The sequence below is a fragment of the Acomys russatus genome, chromosome 7 (genome assembly GCF_903995435.1).
Source record: "Acomys russatus chromosome 7, mAcoRus1.1, whole genome shotgun sequence".
Taxonomy (NCBI): Eukaryota; Metazoa; Chordata; class Mammalia; order Rodentia; family Muridae; genus Acomys; species Acomys russatus.
The window spans coordinates 39,581,809-39,609,366 of record NC_067143.1 but is presented as its reverse complement, the minus strand read 5'-3'; the positions used below and the strand labels follow the sequence as shown (position 1 = coordinate 39,609,366).

The 27,558-nt window shown below is 38.9% G+C and overlaps 1 protein-coding gene across 1 annotated transcript; it reads left to right on the top strand.

Annotated features, from left to right (window-relative positions):
• Nucleotides 1-8,884: 8,884 nt before the first annotated feature.
• LOC127191946 (vomeronasal type-2 receptor 116-like) lies at nt 8,885-27,110 on the top strand. Its single transcript, XM_051149315.1, has 6 exons — nt 8,885-9,081; nt 13,040-13,319; nt 13,709-14,515; nt 15,238-15,465; nt 16,108-16,231; nt 26,191-27,110. Exons 1-6 carry the CDS (start codon nt 8,885-8,887, stop codon nt 27,108-27,110), a joined length of 2,556 nt encoding a protein of 851 aa, XP_051005272.1.
• Nucleotides 27,111-27,558: the final 448 nt, after the last annotated feature.

The window sequence follows — 27,558 nt, the reverse complement described above, 5'->3', positions numbered from 1 at the left end:
AATATAGGTTTGATACTTTATTGGCCATATTAGACAGAAGAAGGTTACAGAATACCCACATTGACAGCTTGAATTGGAAGCCACCTTACTGGCAGCAGTGGCATGCCTAGGGACCGAGGAGTGGAGACCATGCAACTTGCTTGACAAAGATCCAAGCTTGAGGTCTCCTCCAGATGACCCTGAATGGAGAGGAGTTGAATCACTTCACAAAGATATGATACCTCCTGACCCCCAACCTCATCAGTTATTGCAACACCACCTATTAATTTCATAATTATTGTTTTTATTTTAATATCTTTGCTTCTTACCATGATGTTCTCTCCATGCTCTGATTGAGTCCTCAGAAATTACAGGGCATAAAAAGCTAGATGTTTTGCCAAAATTAAGTAATAATGCCTGGCCAGCAGTTCATGCTCTGGTGTGAGAATAAAAATGTCTCTGATGTGAAAACAACATTAATTTGGGAAATATGTAAAAAAATATTCTTTACTAAAGTTTTCAATGGTATATGATTTACAAATGGCATATGAAAAGCATGAGACATTGAGGAAAGAAATCCCAGGGCTGAATGATTAAGCAAAAGGGGAAAAAAAACCCTATGACTTGGAACTTTAAAAAAAGGCTTGGGTGGATTCTGAGGAAGACATTAAACCTAACACTGATACAAGAGACCCCATTGTCCTATCTTCTGACTACCTAGTGTGTATAAAAACATTGATAGGATGTGAACACCTCTGCTTAACTCAACTGCTGACTTAACATATTTCAATTACTTATTGTGAGTCCGTCCATTCCTTTGTCTATCTGAGCTGGATACTATGTCTGGCCTCCATAGTTTCCATTGTCTTCATCTTTGCCTCTGTATCTCAACTCGTCCCTGAGATCTATCTAAACATGACATCCCTGCTGCTTGGTTCTCTTCCTCCAGTCACTCTCTACTGTAGTCACTCTTTTCATTTCTATTTACCATCTACATATATCTACAGTAAGGTTTCTTTGAACTCTTGACTCTGCTATGGCTCCTTTAACCATTTTGTAGCTATTCCACAACACACATACGCATGCATAGACACATAGACACACATATGGCCCTTGTGATGTGTAATGTGACCTAAGAAAAAAATCTATTCTAAATTAATACTAGAATAAAAAAATACATGTGTTTTAAGATCTGCACCTGTCTTCTTCAGGTCTTCTCTGTAATAATTATTATTTCAAGTATAGTGTTTTAATAGGATTTATGAGTGTGTGAACAAGTGGGACTCTGATTCCTCGGCCTTACCTTGGCCTCTTCTTCTCTTTGTCTTGTCTGATGCTCATGTGATAGTATTTGCTTTATTATATAAATATAAACATTCTGTTTGCTAATAGCTATCAAGTAAAATTGAAATTACTTTGCCAATTGTTGCCCATGAAACTGTTACAGCTTGTGAATTTGTTACTTAATAAATTCTGATGTTGTAGAAAAAAAGAAAATACTTTAAAGTCTAAATTAGGAGGTGTTTGTTTCTATTCTTATAAACAAGGTGTAGGATTAAGCACCATGGATGGACTGGGAAACAAGATTGATCATGGTAAATGAGGTGAAATTGTCAAAACACCAATAAAAATATATTAATAAAATGAACTTGAATACCTTGAGACGTGGAGCATTGGAAGACAACCAGGCCAGACTACCTAGGCAGACACCACTATGATGAAGAAATATGTAATGGAGAGATTGGAGAAATAAAAACGTGGGGTGGTCCAGACATTGTGGAGCGAGGTGGAACTGGTGACAAAATACCAACCAGGACAAGGCCAATCAGTGGCTTAAATTGCCACCAGAAACATGCTGCTGTCGAAGGCTGTGTTTGAGTTCAATGAACTTCTGCGGCTGGAGTTTGTATTGAAAGCCGTAGCTGTGTTATCACCAAAGGTGATGGGGAAGTCCATAATCTTTACTGCACTGAGAAGACATGTTAATGTCCATGGCCAAACTAGTGCTGGGGCTGTGTTCATGGTCTGAGACATTGCCAAAAACCATCTGGAAGTAATTTATCTGTGCTTCCACTGACTGTAAAGAACAAGGAAGCCTCTTTTTCAGAGATATTGAAGATTACAGATGCATAGTTGAGAAACTGAGACATGGAAGGCTTCTGTGACAACCCCTAACTCTACCCAAACCCTATCCTCAAAAAAATAACAGAGTAAAAGGAATCCATAGAAGAGAACTCTTAAAAATTATAGTAAGGGGGAGATCCAAGATGGCAACGAACAGTATGGACCGTGTTTGGAGGCTCCAGTGAACAATTCAGGAAATTGCACAGATTTCTGAGCCAGGAACACTGAGGTCCCCACACCACGGCAGCGGGAGTGCTCCACGGTTCAGAGGGACCAGGGTGCAGAGGACCTGCGTGCCCCTGAACACAGGAGGAGCACGGATTTTCTCAGATCAGAGCAGAAGCAACAGAGGCAGCAGCACCAGCAGCACCAGGGCCAGCAGTGGCAGTGGCTGAGGTTTGCAGCTCAGAGCCTTCTGGTAGAGGCGATTGGTGTGGTGTCTGGTGGGAGTTGCTACAGGAGAGGAGACTCTGGGCAGGATTTGGGTCGTGTGGTGCCTTGGGACACAGACTGGACTCAGCGGACAGTTCAGCCCCAGAGTCCTGGGTTCTGGCCCAGCTCAGCAAGCAATTCTGCCTGAGACACTAACTCAGCGCAGCCACAGCTCCCCTGCTGTGGTGCAGGCTGGGCGGAGCCCTCAGTTCCATCCTAGGCACCACCTCAGCTCAGCAGCAGCTCCCCTGCAGTGACGCAGTCTGGGCAGAGCGCTCAGTTCCACAAGTGGCACTAGCTCAGGGCAGCCACAGTTCTCCTGCTGTGATGCAGGCTAAGTGGAGTGCTCAGTTCCAGCACTAGCTCAGCGCAGCCGCAGTTCTCTTGCTATGGCGTGGGCTGGGTGGAGCACTCAGTTCCACTGGAGGCCCTGGCTCAGCACAGCCGCAGTTCTCCTGCTGTGGTATAGGCTGGGCTGAGCGCTCTGTTCCACCAGCAGCGCTAGCTCAGTGCAGCCGCAGTTCTCCTGCTGTGACACAGGCTTGGAGGAGTGCTCAGTTCCACTAACAGCAATACCTCAGCACAGCCGCAGTTCTCCTGCTGTGACGCAGGCTGGGCAGAGTGCTCAGTTCCACCACGGGGGCTAGCTCAGCGGAGACACAGTTCTCCTGCTGTGACGCAGGCTAGGAGGAATGCTCAGTTCCACTGGCTCTAAGACTCTAGTTGGACACAGTGTGCAGTTTGAATCCAGAAATCCTGGCTGAGCTTGGCGGACAGTTCGGGCCCTGAGTCAATAACTGACCACAGCACGTACTTTGGGCCAAAAGCCCCTAGCTGAGCTTGGTGCACAGTCCCAGCCAAAAAATTCTGGCTAGACCCTGTGTGCATTTGGGCCCAGATTCCCTAGCTGAGCTCGGGAGACATTTCAGGCCCTGAGACGCTAGCTGAGTTCGGCCTGTGGTTCGGGCCCAGTGTTCCTGGCTGGACTTGACAGAGGACACAGTAGGCTGTGGATACATTGGCCTGACTCAACGCTCAGAGACACAGAATGATTGCAGGACCCAAAGCACAGGGGAGCAGAGGATCACTGGCTGTGAGAGTCCAAAACAACAGGGCTAACCTCCTAACATCCACACCAGGGAAGCATTAGAGCTTCGATCCCCACACAATAATAGTGGGAGACTTCAACACCCCACTCTCACTGAAGGATAAGTTATTGAAACAGAAACTAAGCCGAGAAATAACATCATTAACCAATGCCCTGAGTCTAATGGATCTAACAGATATCTATAGAACCTTTCACCCAAACAAGAAAGAATATACCTTCTTCTCTGCACCCCATGGAACCTACTCCAAAATTGATCACATCGTAGGTCACAAAGTAGGCATCAACAGATACAAGAGGATTGAAATAATACCGTGTATCTGATGAGACCACCATGCTCTTAGGCTGCAATTCAAAAACAACAGAAATAACAAAAAGCCTACACGTACATGGAAATTAAACAACTTTCTGCTAAATGACACCTGGGTCAGGGAAGAAATAAAGAAAGAAATCAAGGAGTTCCTGAAATTCAAAGAAAATGAAGGAACAACAGACCCAAAGTTGTGGGATACATTGAAAGCAGTGCTGAGAGGAAAATTCATAGCACTAAGTGCCTTTAAAAAGAAATTGGAAACATCACACATAAGCATCTTAACGACACAACTGGAAGCCCTAGAAAAATAGAAGCAGAAACAGCCAAGAAAAGTAGATGTCTGGAAATAATCAAACTCAGGGCTGAAATTAACAAAGTAGAAACTAAGAAAACAGTCCAAAGAATCAACAAACCAAGAGCTGGTTCTTTGAGAAAATCAACAAGATAGACAGACCATTAGCCCAACTAACTAAAAGGTAGAGAGACAGTATTGAAATCAACAAAATCAGAAATGAAAATGGAGACATAACAACAGACACTGAAGAAATACAAAGAATCATAAGATACTACTTTGAAGGCATATATGCGACAAAATTTGAAAATCTGAGGGAAAAGGACGATTTTCTTGATCAAGCTCACTTGCCAAAGTTGAGTGAAGAACAGATAAACAAGCTAAATAGTCCCATTTCCCCTACAGAAATAGAAGCAATCATTGATAGTCTCCCAACCAAAAAAAGCCCAGGGCCAGATGGTTTCAATGCAGAATTCTACCTTCAAGGGCGACCTAATACCAATACTATTCAAGCTACTCCAAAAGATAGAAATGGATGGAAAATTACCACATTCATTCTATGAGGCCATAGTCTCATTGATACCTGAACCTAACAAAGACTCAACAAAGAAAGAGAATTTCAGACCAATTTCTCTTATGAGCATCGATGCAAAAATACTAAATAAAATACTTGCAAAAGGAAAAGAAGAACACATCAAAGATGTCATTCATCATGACCAAGTAGGTTTCATTACAGGCATGCAGGGATGGTTTAATATATGGAAATCCATCAATGTAATCCACCATATAAACAAAATGAAAATAAAAAACCACATGATAATCTCTTTGGATGCAGAGAAAGCATTTGATAAAATCCAACACCCATTCATGTTTAAAGTTTTAGAGAGATTGGGGATACAAGGCACTTTCCTCAACATAATAAAGGCTATACACAGCAAGCCAATACCCAAAATCAAAGTAAATGGTGAGATACTCAAGGAAATTCTTCTAAAATAGGGAACAAGGCAAGGCTGCCCACTCTCTCCATATCGCTTCAATATAGTACTCAAAGTTCTAGCCAGACTAATAAGACAACAAAAGGAGATCAAGGGTATCCAAATGGGAAAGGAGGAAGTCAAATTATCCCTATTTGCAGATGATATGATAGTGTACATAAGTGACCCTCAAAATTCCACCAGAGAACTCCTTCAACTGATAAACACCTTCAGCACATTGGCTGGATACAAAATTAACTCAAAAAAGTCTGTAGCCTTCCTATACACAAATGACAAGCTTGCAGAGGAAGAAATTAGGAAAACCACACCCTTCACATTAGCCACAAGCTATATAAAATAGCTAGGAGTTACTCTTACTAAGCAAGTGAAGAACTTGTTTGAAAAAATTTCAAAACTCTGAAGAAAGACAATGAAGATGACCTGAGGAGATGGAATGATCTTCCTTGCTCATGGATCAGGAGAATTAACATAGTAAAAATGGCCATCCTACCAAAAGCAATCTACAGATTCAATGCAATCCCTATCAAAATACCTACACAATTTTTTGAAGACTTTGAAAGTTCAATTCTGAGCTTCATATGGAAAAACAAAAAACCCAGAATAGCTAAAACAATCTTGTACAATAAAAGGTGCTCCGGAGGAATCTCCATACCTGATCTCAAACTGTACTATAAAGCAATAGTAATTAAAACAGCATGGTACTGGCACAGCAACAGGCTGGTTGATCAGTGGAATCAAATCGAAGACTCAGATAGGAATCCACACACATATGGTCACTTGATTTTTGACAAAGAAGCCAAATCCCTCAATGGAAAAAGGAGAGACTCTTCAACAAATGGTGCTCGTCTAACTTGGGGTCGATGTGTAAAAAAAAATGCAACTGGACCCATATTTGTCACCTTGCACAAAACTCAAATCCAAGGGGATTAAAGACCTCAACATAAAACCGGAGACACTAAGTCACTTAGAGGAAAAAGTGGGGAAGAGCCTGGAACATATTGGCACAGGACACAACTTCCTGAACAGAACACCAACGGCCCAGGCCCTAATGTCAACCATTAATAAATGGGACCTCATGAGGCTAAGAAGCTTCTGTAAGGCAGGAGACACTGTCAAGACAACAAAGTGACAGCCTACAGACTGGGAAAAGATCTTCACCAACCCTACACCTGACAAAGGTCTAATATCCAAAATATATAAAGAACTCAAGAAATTATACACCACCAAACCAAATAACCCAATTGAGAAATGGGGCTCAAAACTAAACAGAGACTTCTCAACAGAGGAATATCAAATGGCTGAGAAACACTTAAAGAAATGCTCAACCTCCTTAGTCATCAGGGAAATGCAAATCAAAACAACTCTGAGATTCCATTTTACACCCTTCAGAATGGCTAAATTCAAAAATTCAAGTGATACCACATGCTGGTGAGGATGTGGGGAGAGGGGAACACTCCTTCATTGCTGGTGGGAATGCAAACTAGTACAGCCACTTTGGAAATCTATCTGGTGCTATCTCAGAAAAATGGGAATAGGGCTTCCTCAAGACCCAGCTATTCCACTCCTTGGAATATACCGAGAAGATGCTCCAGCAAACAACAAGAAAATTTGCTCAACCATGTTCATAGCAGCCTTATTCATAATAGCCAGAACATGGAAACAGCCTATGTGTCCATCAGTAGAAGAATGGATAAAGAAACTATGGTACATATACACTATGGAATACTACTCAGCTATTAAAAACAAGGAATTTTCGAAATTTGTGGACAAATGGATTGAGCTAGACATGATCATAATGAGTAGGTTATCCCAGACGCAGAAAGACTCAAATGGTATATACTCACTTATATCTGCATACTAGCCCAAGGGGCATGTCCCATGAAAGCCTTCACTGCCCAGGAAACTGGGACAAAGGGGAGGACATCCTACTGGGACTCTAGATTAGAGAAGGATGGGAGAATAGCAAAGTAAAAGGATCCAGAGCGTCCTAGAAACCTACAAGTAGAACATTAGGATAGGTAGATTTGGGCCCAGGGGTCCCACTCAAACTAAGGCATCAGGCAAAGACAATACAGGCGGTAAACTTTAACCCCCTACCCAGATCTAGCCAATGGTCAGACATTCTCCACAGTTGAGTGGAGAGTGTGATATGACTTTCTCACGTACTCTGGGTGCCTCACATTTGACCATGTGCCCTGGAGGGGGAGACCTGGTGGCACTCAGAAGAAGGACAGCAGGTTGCCAAGAAGAGACTTGATACCCTATGATCATATACAGGGGGAGGTAATCCCCCTCAGGAACAGTCATAGGGGAGGGAAATAATGGGAAAATGGGAGTGAGGGAAGAATGGGAGGATAAATGGGAGGGGATAAACACTGAGATTTAACAAGAATAAATTAATTTTAAAAATTAAAAAAAAAAAACAAGGAATTCCTGAAATTTGTGGACAAATGGATTGAGCTAGAAATGATCATGATGAGTGAGTTAACCCAGAAGCAGAAAGAATCAAATGGTATATACTCAGTTATAATTGCATACTAGCCCAAGGGCCATGTCCCATGAAAGCCTTCACTTACCAGGAAACTAGGACAGAGGGCAGGACGTCCTATTGGGACTCTAGATGAGAGAATCATGGGAGAATAGCAAAGTAGAAGGATCCAGAGGGTCCTAGAAACCTACAAGTAGAACATTAAGATAGGCAGATTTGGGCCCAGGGGTCCCGCACAAACTAAGGCACCAGCCAAAGACAATACAGGTGGTAAACTTTGAACCTCTACCCAGAACTAGCCAACAGACAGAACATTCTCCACAGTTGAATGGAGAGTGGGTATGACTTTCACATGAACTCTGGTGCCTCACATTTGACCTTGTCCCCTGGAGAGGGAGACATGGTAACACTCAGAGGAAGGATAGCAGGCTACCAAGAAGAGACTTGATACCCTATGAGCATATACAGGGGGAGGAAATCCCCCCAGGAAAAGTCATAGGGGAGGGGACTAAGGGAAAATGGGAGGGAAGGAAGAATGGGAGGATACAAAGAATGGGATAACCATTGAGATGTAATAAGGATAAATTAATAAAAAAAGAAAAAAATAAATTCCACAGACAAATAAATAAATAAATAAATAAATACAGTCCATATCATACAGATATCCATGCTCAAGATACCTGTATGTCTGTCAAACTCTGTCTAAGAGTAGTTGTTTCTTATGCTTCCACTTCAAATTTGTCTAGTATGTATGATGTAATCAGCTTCACGTATTTCAAATGGTGATCGAAAAAGCAGTCTTGCGAACTAGGCTTATTTCATAATTTACTAAGGAAGAATCTTGCCTGTAGCATTCTGCTTGACTGATATATACAGAATCACAAATAATGTGAAAGGAAGAATAGTGCTTAAACAAAATTACTGAATGGTGATTGCACCTGGACCTAAGAACTCAGATGCAGAGCCTGAGGCCTGAGAATTCTTAAGAGTTCTCCAGAGAAAAAGCAAAGAAGAAAAGTATTGGGAAACATAAATGCACTCATTAGCGACTATAGTAATAAAAAGAGGCTTACATGTGCACACAGAAATATTTGACACGTGGTTTTCTGTGCATGGCTTGCTGAACTCTCACCAATAGTTTCATCTTGGTGACAAGATGTTCTCTTTGATTGTTCTTTTCGGGGTTTTGAAGCTTTCTTTCTTTTTCTGTAGTTCAGACGACCCCAGATGCTTTTGGAGATTGAAAACCAAGAAAACATGGGAGGGAGACAAAGATATTGATTGTTTATTTTCTATTTATACAAAGCTTGGTTATGTAAAGAATGAACAGTTCAGTGGGAACCTAGATAAGCGGTAAGTGCCTTGTGTTCAGTTCTTCTTGCACCAATACCTCATGTCTCCAATGCTTGTATATTACCTGAGACATAACCAAAATTTATTTTGTTTTGCTGTTATTACCCTATTTCTCATACCCTATGTATACCTGCTTCATCTTTACAGAGTTGTATATTCCATGCAAGAACTGGATGAGGCATATTGCCTACCTTTTTTCCTGCAGAGATTCTTTTAATAGTGCCAGTGCTATTTCAGTGTCAAGTGTTGCCCCTGATAAGCATGATCCAAACGACTGCCATCACTTCATTTCCTAGAGACTGAGTAAAGGTTTCTGTCAGTACTGTGATGGAGTTCTTTTCATCATCATATAATTTGCCTGTGAAGAGGTTTCTTTAATACTTCTGTCCTGCTTCCTGTGTATGTTTCTTAAAACAATACTACATTTTTGTAAAATATAATATATATGTCATCCTTTCTGATCTGCTGTGCGATAGAATCCTGAGGCTGAAATGAAGTTCAGAAACAGAAGGTCCATATGGGAACTGAATAGATTTTTGTTAAATTTTATACATAGCCAGATATCCTTCTATGGGGCATTCCAGGTCTTTTTTTTCCCAAAGTGTTAAATTATAAATGAGTGTAGCAATCATATATAAAATTTCTGTCATGTTTGATTTGAAACATTTTCACCATTTGTTCTACAAAAGAAAAAGCTTCACAGTTATGTATAAATGTATACATAACTAAGTCATGTCTGAAATGGTTGTGTTTATTCTCTCTAGTAAGAGTCTAATACTAGATAAATCACCTTTTAACATTCTCTCTGTTTTATTACATTTCTTTCATTTTCAAAGGCTATTTACTACTTGGGTGAATGCCATTTGTACATGAGCACTGAAAAATATGTTGTGATAAACTTTCATTTGTGGTAGGTTTCTAATAGTACTAATATTGAATGTTAGGAAGAATAAAATACCATCATATTGTGTCTGACTCTTCCTGTTGAACATCTTGTGCCACCATACTCCATCCAGAGAAGTAGACGTGTGAATATCCTAGTCATTGTTTGTTCTTAACAGAACAAGTAAAACATTAAAATTTTGTTTTGTGCCAAATTAGAGTATGTGGGAAAAACATCATACAGTATGAATTTGTTTTCATCCTGAATTGAAGTATTCATTCAATATACTGGACCAATATTCTGCATTTGAAAGTTTTTACAAATTCACTCTTTCAGAAGAATGCTGTTTTACCCAATTTCTGGTAAGGTGACTACACTTCTGAGTTATGTAAGCATTTCTTGGAATGTGGTCTAGCAAATTAGAATTCACGTGGGCCAACTTACCTAATCATGACTTATGTAATGATGACGTACCTAATCAGAATTTCTGTGACTGAGCAAAGTTTTTTTCATTGTGGCTTCAGTTATTCATTAGAGCTTGTGATTAATTGGTAAATAAAAGGGGGGAATTGCATAGCTGTTTCACTATTCTATATTTTAAGAATGCCTATAGATCTGATATAAGAGTACCAAAAGAGTTTTCAAATGGAATGATAGAATTTCGGTTTGACAATATCTGAATGTAGTAAACTTTATGTGGGGGATTAAATTATTCATACTGTGTGCCCTCTATTGTGATTTTGGAATCCCAGTTTTTCCTGATATTTTCTCTTGTTTATCTAAGACATGAGGGAATGCAGCCAGCCATCACTCCCTCATTCCCACCTAGATGTATAGTACTATTGACGGAAGCCAATTTAACTCCATTCACATTAAGTCAAAATTTCAAAAATGTGAAAGCTATGTAATTTGAGACTGGTTGCCTTAAGTGCATTTTTTATTATTTAAGAATGTTTATATTATGTTTTTATGACATTTGCTATCCTCCTGAAAATAATTTTTAACCAATAATGTCTAATTTATGCTACTGGTATGCTTTTGCATATGGGTTCTTCGTCTGGTCATTTTTGTATTCACTATGGGATACAAGCCAAGAAAACTGGCTCTTCCTATTCTATTATTTATCAATTGCTAATATTCATCCATTTTTAGTGATTTTTCTAATTTCAAGAGGGAGAATTGACTTTGCTTTCTTTTCTGCTATATAAAGATATTGGATTTCCATGATACAGAATATTTTTGACTTTGAATAAAGAAAAACACTTTTCAGAAATACAAATGTATTTAAGGAAATAATATGGTGAGATTGCACCAATAGTACTGACCAATAGAAATTCTCAAATTATTTTCTTTTTTTTTTTTTAGATTTTTTTATTAATTTATTCATATTACATCTCGATTGTTAGCCCTTCCCCTGTTTCCTCCCATTCTTCCCTCCCTCCCATTTCTCCCCTTTCCCCTCCCCTATGTCCGTGATCTAGGGAGACCTCCTCCCCTTATATATGCTCTCAGAATATCAAGTCTCTTCTTGGTAACTAGCTATCCTTCCTCTGAGTGCCACCAGGTCTCCCCATCTGGGGGATATGGTCAGAAAAGGGGCACCAGAGTTCCTGTGAGAGTCAGATCTCACTCTCCACTCAACGGTGGAGAGTATCATGAGGTTATAAGCAAATGACAAACACTAAATTTGGCACTTAAAAATTAACAGTGCCTTCAAATTTGAAAATGCAATGTCATTTCCTTGCTTGGAATCAGAAAGCAATATGGCATATTATTGAAGAAATAATCTCCAATAAAAGCCCAGATATGGGCAGGTGGTTGTGGTACATGCTTTTAATCCAAGCATTTGGGAAGCAGAGGCAAACAGGTCTCTGTTAGTTGGAGGCCACCCGGGTCTACAGAGAGAGTTCCAGGACAGCCAAGGCCACCCAAAAAAAGATTGTCTGGAAAACCTAAACAAAACAAAACAAGCAAAGCCCATAAGTGGTGGGAAAATCCAGAGATAATTCCACAGCTACACATCAACCAAGTGACCTAATGCACTTTAATATGTAACATGGTCATAAAGCAATAAAACACATCATGATCTGAAAGAAAAGCTGAAACACTAATAAGGAAAACAGTAAAATGCTACAGATTGATACACATGATTGTCATACTGATACACATGATTGTCATACTGAATCGGAAAATGATATCAGAAAAAAAATCTTTATCTTGCTCAATATGTTTCATTCCAGGACAGCCAGGGCTACACAGAGAACCCCTATCTCAAACAACCAACAAAAATACATGTTTGATTAATAATATGGAGATTAGAATGAAGTGATTACAGAAGAAAAAGATCTTTATTAACCATAACAAAACAACAGTAATCAGGCCAGACAATGATGGTCTTTGATGTTAAGAGGTGTGATTAAAAATGAATTGAATTATTAGAATTCTATAGACCTACCGAAAGAGAGAAGAGCTCACTCTTCATGAGAAACAGTCATTGTTATTATCAATAGCATATCATCAAACATTACTCAACATCAAACAGAATAGAAACAGGAAAAATGTGTTTAAAGTGGAGAGAAAGGCCAAAAATAACTATGCTATTTCCATGAATTTAAAAACTTTCTCAGAGCTGGCTAAACAGACATTATACTTAGCTACTGATACTTTGTACATATAAATAAATCTTGTTTTGACCAGGGCTGATTCTGTGTAAAAAAAAAAATATCACAATCTAGGTATCAAATTATACCCTTGCATTTTTTCATGTATGGTAAGTATTAGAATTCAAAAATAAAGGAATAAGCAGACTCACTGTCCATTGTGACATGCTTCTCACCATGCTCACAGAAAAGTGAATAAAATTGTGTGAAATTTCAAAATAATTGAATCATGCTTGTGTGATATCCATCCCAAAGTCTTTTTAGAAACCTTACATAATTCCACAGACCTTTCATTCCCGTATGCCACAGTAACAGAATTTGTATCACCAAAGCAATGGGTCAACAAAACAAGAATTAAATACATAGCCAATATGTTTAAAGTCTGATCTCTAATGATTTTTTGCTCTGATTTCAGACTGACAGCTAAGAATATCCACTTGATTTTGTCTCTTTATTTTGCCCTCGATGAAATCAATAGAAACCCTCATATTCTACCCAATATTTCACTGCTAGTTAAAGTTGAATGTAGCCTGCTGGATGATTGGAGAATAAACAGTTTATCTTCAAAAAGAGGTGAATTTCTTCCCAACTTCTACTGTACAAATCACAGAAGATATTTAATTGTACTTACAGGACCAATGTGGTTACCATCCGCCATACTTGGGTCGCTCCTGTACATCTCTAAGAGGCCAGAGGTAAGGTTGAAGGAGTTGGTTTTAATGAAACAATGACTCCTTGCAATTGGATTTTCTGATCCAAGGCTGATTGAAAGGAAGCAAATGGGGTGGTTTATGTCTATTTTGATGCAAGAATTCAAAGCATAAATACTCAGACACTTTAGAGGCTCATACCACTACTTTAACACTAAAAGACTTAAAGAACATCAGAACTATGAATTGTTTTACCAGAAGACTTAGGATTTTTATGTACCTTATAAGATACATGAAATTACATACCACCTTAATAATGGATAAGAAGTCAACACTTCCTAAGACACTCAGGCTTTCTCTAGCACACTTATTTTTGACTAAGCACTATGTATTCCTTCTTATCCAAGTTATTTCTCATGCTCAATTTCTTTCAGCTTTACTATGGACCATTTCATCCTTTCCTGAGCAATCAAGAGCAGTTTCCATATCTATACCAGATGGCTCCTAAGGACACATCTCTGGTACTGGCCATGGTGTCTTTATTGGTCCATTTCAGCTGGAACTGGGTGGGAGCAATTGTTTCAGATGATGACCCAGGATATCAATTTCTCTTGGAATTGAGAAGAGAGATGCAAGTGAACAGCGTATGTTTAGCATTTGTAAGTATTATTGTAGATGACAAAAAGATTTTTTTGCAAAGGGCAGATACCTATTATAACCAGATCATGACATCATCAGCAAAAGTCGTTATCATTTATGGAGACAAAGACTCTCATCTACAAGTGAACTTTAGACTATGGAATTTATTAAACATTCAAAGAGTCTGGGTCACTACCTCTCAATGGGATATGATCATAAATAATGGAAAATTCCTCCTTAAGTCTTATTTTGGGACTCTCACTTTTTCACATCACTACTCTGAAGTACCCGGTTTTAAAACGTTTATCCAGACAGCACACCCTTCCAACTACAGTGATGACTTTTTCTTGGCTAGATTGTGGTGGATGTATTGTAATTGCTCTTTGGCATCATCTAATTGTAAAAATATGCAAAATTGTTCAAATGAAACAATACTAAAATGGTTATTCAAGCACCATTTTGAAATGTCCTTGAGTGGTACAAGTTATGACCTATATAATGCTGTGTATGCTGTAGCCCATGCTCTCCATCAGATGCTTCAGCGACAAGTAGACACATGGCAAATGACTGCTGGAAAAGAGCTTGACTTTGACTCCTGGCAGGTAGTGTGTATTCCATAGTGTATCGTGTAGTGCAGTAGGTACAAGCTCCTCATGGATGCCCTAGCTTCTATCCAAGTATTTCTAGGATATTTTCTCTCAAACATTCGATTTCTGTACTTTCACTGTATATTTTGTTAGCCTTATTGTTGGTTAAACTCTAGTCCAGCTAACACTGAAACACAGGCAGACTTTCATAATCATCTAAGATGATACTAATCTCCATATTTGTAAGACAAAGGTATTTCTAAGACAATTGTATTTCATATTTCTAATATTTGAAAGAACATAATGTTTTCCCATACAATTTTTATTGGCAACAAGAAGCTGACCTTTTGTGATCAAGAAGTTGGAGATTGATGTAATAAACAGGGTCCTAATAATGGGATATAATTTGTCACATTTCATTACCAATAAGGACCTCCATTTCCTAACTGCTTATCAGGTAACATTTTAGAGAAAATGTGGTAGAGAATTGTTACACTATTATCCAGGAATATTATTGAAGTGTGTATGTGTTAGAAAATTAACTCCAGTGAGAGACTGCCATTTCTAAATTATAATGTTATTTTACCTATATTTGGGGTTTTTTTTTTCAACCTGTTATTGGAATACTTGTAATTAGTCACATTTTTAGGGCAAATTAAAATTGAAGGCAATCTAAACTTCATATTTTCTTTCCTAATCTATAGGCATAGTTGAAACTAAAATAATAAATGTTTCAGATGGTCCCTTTCCTGAAAAACGTCCAATTTATAAACCCTGCTGGACAACAAGTGGACCTGGGTCAGGAAGAAAAAATGGATACAGAGTATGACATTTACCACACTATGGATTTTTTGCCAATGCTTGGACTTAAGATGAAAATAGGAAACTTTTTCCAATACCTGCCACATGGACAACAATTGTATATGTCTGAAGAAATGATAGGGTGGAACACAGACCTTAGACAGGTGTGTTGTATTGACTTGTAATTCTATGCAATGTAAGGACCCGAAAATTTCAAAAATGACTTGACCATTGCCATAGGATATACCATTTTCTTTTTTTTTTTTTTTTCATTTTTTAAATTAATTTATTCTTGTTACATCTCAATGGTTATCCCATCCCTTGTATCATCCCATTCCTCCCTCCCTCCCATTTTCCCCTTATTCCCCTCTCCTATGACTGTGACTGAGGGGGACCTCCTCCCCCTGTATATGCTCATAGGGTATCAAGTCTCTTCTTGGTAGCCTGCTGTCCTTCCTCTGAGTGCCACCAGGTCTCCCATATGTATTCACTAAATCATTTCCCACATTCTTAGACTTACCTTCAGAACATTTTTTAAAGTAAAATAGCTCTCTTTTTTATCATCTATTTACCTATGATAGATATAAATTGTATACGTATATATAAAAACACTCATATACATGTAAGTTTCACATTGCATAAGTCACAATGCATCTATAATTTGTAACCACAAAATAACATCAAATTTTTCTCCTTAATTTAATGCACTGTGGAAAATGATGTTTTCAATGGTACCATTTTCTAAGTCATTGCTACTATTTCAAGTTGGTAAATATTTATTATAATCCATTTGTGATTTTCCTCAGACTCCAACATCAATTTGCAGTATACCTTGTAGTCCAGGATTCAGGAAATCCCCTCAGCAGGAAAAGCTTGTTTGCTGTTTTGATTGTACCCCTTGCCCAGAGAATGAAATTTCTAACATGACAGGTGAGTATATAAGTCATGAAAAGTTTTATTAGACTGAATAATTTCCCTAATTTTAGCATAGTTTTCAAAGAGGTCTTATGGGAATTGAAAGCTTAAATCTCATCATAAAATAAAACAAATCAATAAGTCTGCCCCTAGACATATCACACTCACATATCCTGAACTACAATTTAATTCATTATTCTAAAACCATTGACCATAATAGTTTCTGGTGGAAATTGCTTTAGAGCATTAAACATCACTATGGTATTTATCTTTAACCTGGAACTCAGCACTGTATAATACAATGTTATGTAATGTATGTAATTTTCATATTTTCTAAAACATGTGAGCTTCATATTTTATTTAGCTAGTACACTACAAGCTTTGTGACAATGTGTAGCTGTTCAGACTTTGTGAACCTTATTTGAGAACCATGTACTTACAGAGTGTTTTATCATATATAATGCTGTTACTTGGTAGGTAGCATTTTTATTTGTACCTAATCCACAAGTGGAATTGAAGACAGAATAAATTTCCCAATTAAAATTTTATAGTAATTTTGAAAGCAATTATGAATTAAATATTTCCTATTACTTAGTTAGGGGTAACTTCTTTGTGACAAAACTACTATGATGCTATTGGTAGCATATCCAGTTATTGAAAAATGGAAGCTTTTGTTGTGGATATGACCCATACATAAATAATAAACTTAAACTTTCATTTAATTGGCAGACCAACATTTTTTTCTTTCATTGAGATACATTTAGAGTACAGACACAAAAAATCTATTGAATTGTTAGACATATGTTCTAGAATACCAGTTAATAATGAGAAAAAGAAGATGATGGAATACTGTATAGAAAATAAATTAAAGAAAATTATGTTTTAAATGTATTGACTTTTGTGTAATTAAAAACAATGATAATGCACAAGGAATTTAAATTTTTCTTGCTTCTATTTTCATTTTAAGAGCTTGATATAAACCATTTAATAACAAATAATTTTAAATTATTAGACTAAATTAAAATATTTAAATATTTTTGCTCAGAAGTTTAGAAGACACTGCTTATAAATATATGAAAGAAAAGACAAATTGCAAAGGAATGTACATTCCTAAATGGGATTAATGATATCATTCCTTTAATTAAGCTTTGTTGTGTATCCATAATTGAAAAAGATTTGAAGATATCATATTATATATTACATGATATGGATGTAATGATCTGACCACTCTATATCGTATTGTGTGTCATGTCTATGTCCTTAAGAGATGGAAAACTCTTTCAGTGTTTTCTCAATAAGTATTTTTATTTTTAAAAAACTATTAATACTAAGATTTGTATCATTTTTCATTCAGGAACATTTTAATTTCATTACAAAACTATTTTAAAAACATAAAAGTAAGAGAAACATTTAGTTACTTAGAGTACTCCCAGAGGTTTTGAAGATAAATATCAAAGTCCATATGAATGTGCTTTCAGATCATGTTGTTGGAGACATAGTGGCTTAAGACTTGAGAGCAATGAGAGTGAAAAAAAAGATGTCACTGGTGGATTGAAACCGGAATAACTTCCTGAAAGGCTTTGATTACTGGTCCATTTTGCTCCTCATTTTACAATTTAAAAACACAAGACAGAGTTGAGAGGCTAGCAAATTTTACCGCAGTGTACGTGTGGCAGTCAGTGGGTTGTTAAGGGCAAGGATTCATTGTTTTAGCTACTTCAAAAGGTCACTATGTTCTAGATATCCAGTAAAGACATTCTTGACAAATAGGAAATACAAGCTGTACTTTAAATAAATTGCTAAATAAATCAGTAAGGCAGTATATAATAACTGGTCTTTTCTACCTATTCTACCCGAATGTAAAAAAGTTCACCTCCTAGTCATGAATTAGAAATACTTTGTTATCTGATCTTTAGCAAAGAATGGAGTCATTGATATCACACTTCTTTAAAAGCAGCCAAAATAATATTGGCTTTATCTTCTGATAAAGACTCTAATTTAAATGTTAGTTTTCAAAGATAAGTTATTTACAATTCTATACATGTAGTTATCAAATGACCAAAATTTTAGAAAAATAATTAAATACTTGACCATTTAAAAATGTGTAAAAATATGTTGGCGAGCATTGACAGCCAAATATTATATAAGTTAGTAACAGTGATAGATACAATTTCTTAATAAAATTCATAAACTGAAACCAGTTAGTAAAGCTAATATTTTTACCATATAGAGATTTTAAGTGTTAATTTTTTTTAATTTTTTTATAAATTTATTCTTGTTATATCTCAATGTTTATCCCATCCCTTGTATCCTCCCATTCTTCTCTTGCTTCCATTTTCCCCTTATTCCCCTCCTCTATGACTGTTCCTGATGGAGATTTCCTCCCCCTGTGTATGCTTATAGGGTATCAAGTCTCTTCTTGGTAATCTGCTGTCCTTCCTCTGAGTGCCACCAGGTCTCCCTATCCAGGGAACATGATCAAATGTGAGGCAGCAGAGAACGTGAGAAAGTCATATCCCACTCTCCACTCAACTGTGGAGAATGTTCTGACCGTTGGCTAGACCTGGGTAGGGGTTTAGAGTTTACCACCTGTATTGTCCTTGGCTAGTGCCTTAGTTTGAGCGGGACCCCTGGGCCCAAATTTGCCTATCCTGATGTTCTACTTGTAGGTTTCTAGGACCCTCTGGATCCTTCTACTTTGCTATTCTCCCATGATTCTCTCATCTAGAATCCCAATAGGATGTCCTCCCGTCTGACCCACTTTCCTGGTAAGTGAAGGCTTTGGTGGGACATGCCCCTTGGGCTAGTATGCAGATATAAGTGAGTATATACCATTTGAGTCTTTCTGCTTCTGGGTTAACTCACTCCTTATGATCATTTCTAGCTCAATCCATTTGTCCACAAATTTCAGGAATTCCTTGTTTTTAATAGCTGAGTAGTATTCCATAGTGTATATATACCACAGTTTCTTTATCCATTCTTCTACTGAGGGACACTTAGGCTGTTTCCATGTTCTGGCTACTATGAGTAAGGCTGCTATGAACATGGTTGAGCAAAGTTTCTTGATGTCTGTTGGAGCATCTTCTGGGTATATTCCAAGGAGTGGAATAGCTGGGTCTTGAGGAAGCCCTATTCCCATTTTTCTGAGATAGCACCAGATAGATTTCCAAAGTGGCTGTACTAGTTTGCATTCCCACCAGCAATGAAGGACTGTTCCCCTCTCTCCACATCCTCGCCAGCATGTGGTGTCGCTGGAATTTTTGATCTTGGCCATTCTGATGGGTGTAAGATGGAATCTCACAGTTGTTTTGATTTGCATTTCCCTCTTGACTAAGGAGGTTGAGCATTTCTTTAAGTGTTTCTCAGCCATTTGATATTCCTCTGCTGAGAAGTCTCTGTTTAGTTCCAAGCCCCATTTCTCAATTGGGTTATTTGGTTTGGTGGTGTATAATTTCTTGAGTTCTTTATATATTTTGGATATTAGACCTTTGTCAGATGTAGGGTTGGTGAAAATGTTTTCCCAGTCTGTAGGCTGTCGGTTTGTTCTCTTGAAAGTGTCTCCTGCCTTACAGAAGCTTCTCAGCCTCATGAGGTTCCATTTATTAATTGTTGACATTAAGGCCTGGACCGTTGGTGTTCTCTTCAGGAAGTTGTCTCCTGTGCCAATATGTTCCAGGCTCTTCACCACTTTTTCTTCTAAGTGACTTAGTGTCTCTGGTTTTATGTTGAGGTCTTTAATCCACTTGGATTTGAGTTTTGTGCAAGGTGACAAATATGGGTCCAGTTGCATTTTTTTACACGTAGACTTCCAGTTATACCAGCACCATTTGTTGAAGATACTATCCTTTTTCCATTGAATGGATTTGGCTTCTTTGTCAAAAATCAAGTGACCATATGTGTGTGGATTCCTATCTGGGTCTTCAATTCGATTCCACTGATCAACCAGCCTGTTGCTGTGGCAGTACCATGCTGTTTTAATTACTATTGCTTTATAGTACAGATTGAGATCAGGTATGGAGATTCCTCCGGATCACCTTTTATTGTACAAGATTGTTTTAGCTATTCTGGTTTTTTTGTTTTTCCATATGAAGTTCAGAATTGAACTTTCAATGTCTTTAAAAAATTGTGTAGGTATTTTGATAGGGATTGCATTGAATTTGTAGATTGCTTTTGGTAGGATGGCCATTTTTACTATGTTAATTCTCCTGATCCCTGAGCAAGGAAGATCATTCCATATTCTCAGGTCATCTTCAATCTCTTTCTTTGGAGTTTTGAAAATGTTTTCAATCAAGTCCTTCACTTGCTTAGTCAGAGTAACTCGTAAATATTTTATATTGCTTGTGGCTAATGCGAAGGGTGTGGTTTTCCTACTTCCTTCCTCTGCAAGCTTGTCATTGTGTATAGGAAGGCTACAGACTTTTTTGAGCTAATTTTGTATCCAGCCAATTTGCTGAAGGTGTTTATCAGTTGAAGGAGTTCTCTGGTGGAATTTTGAGGGTCACTTATGTACACTATCATATCATCTGCAAAGAGGGATAATTTGACTTCCTCCTTTCCCATTTAGATACCCTTGATCTCCTTTTGTTGTCTTATTGGTCTGGCTAGAACTTCGAGTACTATATTGAAGAGATATTGAGAGAGTGGGGAGCCTTGACTTGTTCCCGATTTTAGAGGAATTCCCTTGAGTATCTTACCATTTACTTTGATTTTGGCTATTGGCTTGCTGTGTATAACCTTTATCATGTTGAGGAAAGTGCCTTGTATCCCCGATCTCTCTAAAACTTTAAACATGAGTGGGTGTTGGATTTTTTCAAATGCTTTATCTGCATCTAAGGAGATGATCATGTAGCTTTTTATTTTCAGTTTGTTTATATGGTGGATTACATTGTTGGATTTCCGTATATTAAACCATCCCTGCATGCCTGGAATAAAGCCTACTTGGTCATGATGAATGATATCTTTTATGTGTTCTTGTATTCGTTTTGCCAGTATTTTATTTAGTATTTATGCATCGATGTTCATAAGAGAAATTGGTCTGAAATTCTCTTTCTTTGTTGAGTCTTTGTGAGGTTTAGGTCAATGAGACTCTGGCCTCATAAAATGAATTTGGCAATGTTCCTTCCATTTCTATCTTTTGGAGTAGCTTGAAGAGTATCAGTATTAGCTCGCCCTTGAAGGTCTGGTAGAATTCTGCACTGAAACCATCTGGCCCTGGGCTTTTTTTGGTTGGGAGACTATCAATGATTGCTTCTATTTCTGTAGGGGAAATGGGACTATTTAGCTTGTTTATCTGTTCTTCATTCAACTTTGGCAAGTGAAATTGATCAAGAAAATGTCCATTTCCCTCAGATTTTCAAATATTGTGGCGTATATGCCTTCAAAGTAGGATCTTATGATTCTTTGTATTTCTTCAGTGTCTGTTGTTATGTCTCCCTTTTCATGTCTGATTTTGTTGATTTCAATACTGTCTCTCTGACTTTTAGCTAGTTGGGCTAATGGTCTGTCTATCTTGTTGATTTTCTCAAAGAACCAGCTCTTGGTTATGTTGATTCTTTGGACTGCTTTCTTAGTTTCTACTTTGTTAATTTCATCCCTGAGTTTGATTATTTCCAGACTTCTACTCCTTTTGGGTGTTCCTGCTTCTTTTTTTTCTAGGGCTTCCGGTTGTGTCATTAAGATGCTTATGTGTGATGTTTCCAATTTCGTTTTAAAGGTACTTAGTGCTATGAATTTTCCTCTTAGCACTGCTTTCAATGTATCCCACAAATTTGGGTACGTTGTTCCTTCATTTTCATTGAATTTCAGAAACTTCTTGATTTCTTTCTTTATTTCTTCCCTGACCCAGGTGTCATTTAGCAGAGAGTTGTTTAGTTTCCACGTACGTGTAGGCTTTTTGTTATTTCTGTTCTTGTTGAATTGCAACCTAAGAGCATGGTGATCTGATAGGATACAAGGTATTATTTCAATCCTCTTGAATCTATTGAGGCTTGCTTTGTTACCTAAGACGTGATCAATTTTGGAGAAGGTTCCATGGGATGCAGAGAAGAAGGTAAATTCTTTCTTGTTTGGGTGAAAGGTTCTATAGATATCTGTTAGATCCATTTGACCCATGGCATTGGTTAATGATGTTATTTCTCAGCTTACTTTCTGTTTCAATGACTTATCCTTCAGTGAGAGTGGGGTGTTGAAGTCTCCCACTATTATTGTGTGGGGATCAATGTGTGGTTTAAGGTTTTTTAGGAGATCTTTTACAAATGTGGGTGCCCTTGTATTGGGAGCATAGATGTTCAGAATTGTGATGTCATCTTGATTGACTTTACCTTTGATGAGTATGAAGTGTCCTTCCTCATCCCTTTTGATTAATTTTGGTTGAAAGTCTATTTTGTTCGATATTAAAATGGCTACGCCTGCTTGCTTCTTGTGACCATTTGCTTGGAATATTTTTTCCAACCTTTTACCCTGAGGTAATGCCTATCATTATGGGTGAGATGTGTTTCTTGAATGCAGAAGAATGTTGGATCTTGTTTATGCATCCATTCAGTTAGTCTGTGTCTTTTTATTGGAGAATTGAGACCATTGATGTTGAGAGATATTAATGACCAGTGACTGTTAAGAGTCTTAATTTTGATGTTGTTTCCAGTCGAGCGTTTGTGTAGTTGTGTTTTTGCAATGGGATAGTTATCTATTTCCTGGGTAGTTTTGGTTGTAGCTTGACCCTTTGGGATGGAGTTTTTCTTCTAGTACCTTCTGTAAAGCTGGATTTGTGGATAGGTATTGTTTGAATTTGTTTTTGTCCTGGAATATTTTGTTTTCTCCATCAACGGTTATTGATAGTTTTGCTGGGTAAAGTAGTCTGGCCTGGCATCTGTGGTCTCTTAGGGTTTGGAGGATCTCTGTCCAGGCCCTTCTGGCTTTTATGGTCTCTGCTGAGAAGTCGGGTGTAATTCTGATAGGTTTGCCATTAAATGTTATTTGGCCCATTCCCCTGCCGCTTTTAATATTTTTTTCTTTGTTCTGTATGTTTTGTGTTTTGATTATTATGTGACAGGCAGTTTTTCTTTTCTGGTCAATTCTATTTGGTGTTCTGTAGGCCTCTTGTATGTTTATAGGCATGTTTTTCTTTAGATTGCAGAAATTTTCTTCTATGATTTGTTGAGAATAGTTTCTGGGCCTTGGAGTCTGATCTCTTTCTTCTTTTCATGGTGTCCTTAATTTCTTGGATGTTTTGTGTCAGGAATTTTCTAGATTTGGCATTTTCTTTAATTGTTGCTTCAAGATCTGTGATTGTATCTTCTAGACCTGAGATTCGTTCTTCCATCTCTTGGATTCTGTTAGAAAAGCTCACCTCTGTGTTGCTCGCCTTCTTCTCTGAGGTCGCACATTCTCATTTTTCTTCTTACTGTGTGTTTATCATTGAATTCATTTTCATTTTCAGATCTTGAACTGATGTTTTGATTTCTTTCATCTGATTGTTTGTATATTCCTGAGTTTCTTCCATTGCCTCTTTATAGGTCTTCAGAGCTTGAAGCGTTTTATTTATTTCTTTTATCTTGTTGTTTGCATTTTCCTGCAATTTTTCCAGTTCCACTCTATGTGCTTCTTTTATGTCTCTCACCTGTTTGGCTGCATCATCCATCATTTGATTATGAATTTTATTTGTTTCCTCCATTACCATCCACATTACTAAGGATTTGAGGTCATTTTCTTTTATTTCCATTGTATTTGAGTTCTCTGGGTTGTTTTCTTTGGGATAGCTGTAAACTGGAGACGCCATGTTGTTTTGGGGATTTTTGCGTATGCTTTTACACTGTCCTTTAGACATCTTGCAGTCTTTGTTTTTGTTGCATAGCTTCCAGAGTTGGATGGAGGGAGTCTGATGATAGATTCACTTGTTTTCTCACGATTTCCCTAGGCTGGAAGCTCTAATGCTTCACTGGTGTGGATAGTAGCAGGTTAGCACTGTCCTTTTGGACTCTCACAACAGTGATCCTCAGCTCCCCTGTGCTATGGGTCCTGCAATCGGTCTGGGTCCCTGAATGAGTGTTGGGTCAGGCCAACGTATCCACAGCCTTCTGTGTCCCCTGCCAAGTTCAGCCAGGAACACTGGGCCTGAACCACTGGCCAAACTCAGCTAGATTCTCAGGACCCGAACCGTCTGTCAAGCTCAGCTAGGGATTCTGGGCCCAAAATGCTCACAGGGTCCAGACAGAATTTTTGGGCTGGGACTGCGCACCAAGCTCAGCTAGGGACTTTTGGGCCAAAGTGTGTGCTGTGGTCAGTTATTGACTCAGGGCCAGAACTGTCCACCAAGCTCAGCCAGAAATTCCGGATTCAAACTGCACACTGTGTCCAACCAGAGTCTTAGAGCCGGGACTGTGCCTAAAGCTCAGCTAGAGTCATTAGGCCCAATCTGTTTCCCAAGCACAGTTAGGGTCTCTGTCCCCAAACTGCACGCCGAGCTCCACCTGAGTCTCTGGGGCAGAACTGTGCACCGAGCACAGCCAGGGACTCTGGACTCATAATACGCGCTGAATTCAGCCCAGCACTCCGGGCCTAAACTGCGTAGATAGTCCAGCCAGAGTCTTAGGGCCACTGAGCCTGTGCGCACAGCTCAGCTAGAGTCTCTGGGCCCAGTGTGCCTGGCAAGTCCAGCTAGGGCCTCTGGGCTGAATCTACGTGCTGACCTCAGCCTGCGTCAGCGCCCCACAACTGCCCGCCGAGCTGAGCTAGTGTCTCTGGCAGAAGGCAGAACTGCTTGCTGAACTGAGCCAGTGCCTCCAGTGGAACCAAGTGCTCTGCCCAGCCTGCGCCAGAGCAGGAGAACTGCAGCTGCACTGAGCTAGCACCGCTGGTGGAACCGAGCGTTCAGCCCAGCCTGCGTCAAAGCAGAGGAGCTGCCGCTGAGCTGAGATGGTGCCTAGGGTGGAACTCAGCACTTGGCCCAGCCTGCAACACAGCAGGGGAGCTGTGGCTGCACTGAGCTAGTGCCTGGGGCAGAATTGCTTGCAGAGGTGAACCAGCGTCTCCACAGCACTGTGCACTGAGCTGAACCCGGGACTCTGGGGCCGAACTGTCCACCGAGTCCAGTCTGGGTCCCAAGGCACCACACAACCCAAATCCTGCCCAGAGTCCCCTTCTCCCGCAGCAACTTCCACTGGTCACCACACCAATCACCTCCACCGGAATGCTCTGAGCTGCAAACTGCAGCCACTGCCGCTGCTGATGCTGGTGCCGCTGGTGCCGCAGCTGCGGCTGCTGCCTCTGGTGCTGCTGCTCCAATCCGAGAAAATCTGTGCTCCCCCCGTGTGCAGGGGCACGCAGGTCCTCCGCACCCTGATCCCTCTGAACCTTGGAGCACTCCTGCTGCCGTGGTGTGGGGACTTCAGTGTTCCTGGCACAGAAATCTGTGCAATTCCCTGAATTGTTCACTGAATCCTCCAAACATAGTCCACACTGCTCACCTCCATCTTGGATCTCTTAAGTGTTAAATTTATTGTGCAGTCTCTGCTTTCCTTGACACCATCCATGCGGTCTTTTATGAAATATCTGAGGAAATTGGTATGTGACTTCGCCTTGTAGCAGAGAGACATGACAAAATATACACAGAAGGAGCTGGTTTTATATTCTTGCATTTGAGAGTTTACAGAGATGTTAAAAATAAATGTGCTTCTATAAGTTTCTCTCATTAATGTATTTATTGTTAGACACATGAATATTCTATCACAGTCTATTATTTTCCAACAAGCTACTAAAGTTGAACATGCAAGATAAATATATACAACTGATTTGCATAATAGTGCACAAAGATAATAGATTTTCAAATTGCTATTAATTCCTAAACATCAGCCAAACTTACTTTTCCATCTGTCACAAAACATAAGAGAAATTTCACAAAAAAAATCTGATGCATCAATATATGGCTTTAGAATAATCAATAAAAATTAAATCTGATGAAAGTTTGCTTTCTGTACCAGGCATGAATCAGTGTGTGAAGTGTCCAGATGATCAGTATGCCAACTCTGGACGAACTCGATGCATCAAAAAAGTTATTGCGTTCCTAGGTTATGAAGACCCTTTGGGATTATCTCTGGCCTGTGTGGCCCTGTGCTTCTCTGCTCTCACTGCTTTCATACTTGGTGTCTTTTTGAAGCACCAAAACACGCCCACTGTCAAGGCCAACAACAGAACTCTCAGCTATGTTCTACTCATCTCACTCATCTTTTGCTTTCTCTGTTCGCTGCTCTTCATTGGCCGTCCCCATGTGGCCACATGCATCATGCAGCAGACCACATTTGCAATTGTGTTCACTGTGGCTGCCTCTACTGTCTTGGCCAAGACTATTACTGTAGTTCTGGCCTTCAAGTTTACTAATCCAAATAGAAACATGAGGTGGCTTCTGCTCTCAGGGGCACCTAACTTCATCATTCCAATTTGCACCATGATTCAACTGATTTTCTGTGGAATCTGGCTGGGCACTTCCCCTCCATTTGTTAATGCTGATGTACATTTTGAAAAACAGTACATTTTGATTATCTGTAACAAAGGTTCAATTATTGCCTTCTATTGTGTCCTGGGATACTTGGGCTCTATTGCCATAGGAAGTTTCACTGTGGCATTCTTGGCCAGGAGTCTACCCGACAAATTCAATGAAGCCAAGTTCCTGTCATTCAGCATGCTAGTGTTTTGTAGTGTCTGGGTCACCTTCCTACCTGTCTACCACAGTACAAAGGGCAAGGCTGCTGTGGCTGTGGAAGTCTTCTGTATATTGGCCTCCAGTGCAGGGCTGCTTCTTTGCATTTTTGCCCCAAAGTGCTTCATTATTTTGTTAAGACCAGAGAAAACTTCCTTTCAAAAGTTCCATAATTTGCATTTTAAAATTGATAATGCTCATTAGAATTTCCTGACATATTTGCTAGATCAGACTTATCAAAATGATTACACTGATCCTTCTTGTCATCAAATTTCATGTCAAAACATGAAACTTGTTTTCATTAATAATAAAAATGAAGCTTGTTAGGATTATTTTATAAAGAGGGGTTTCTTTATCTTAGCTTATTTCTTAGCCCAGCTATCACACAAATAAATGAGAGTCTTTTATAATTTAAGGCATTAAAAAACAATCTGAGCAGTTTAAGTCTGTTTCTAACCCTTTATGCTATTTTGTCTCACTTCCAGCAGACATCCCAGTGATACTTGCAATTTGTAGCTTTCCTTGGCTCTTCCTCCTTCGTCTTGTTCTTCCTTAGACCTAGATGTTAATTCACATGGATCAACCTTTTTGATCAGTCATTTATATACCTGTAATGCTTGTTTACCTCGTTTTCACACTTGTGTTGAAGAGT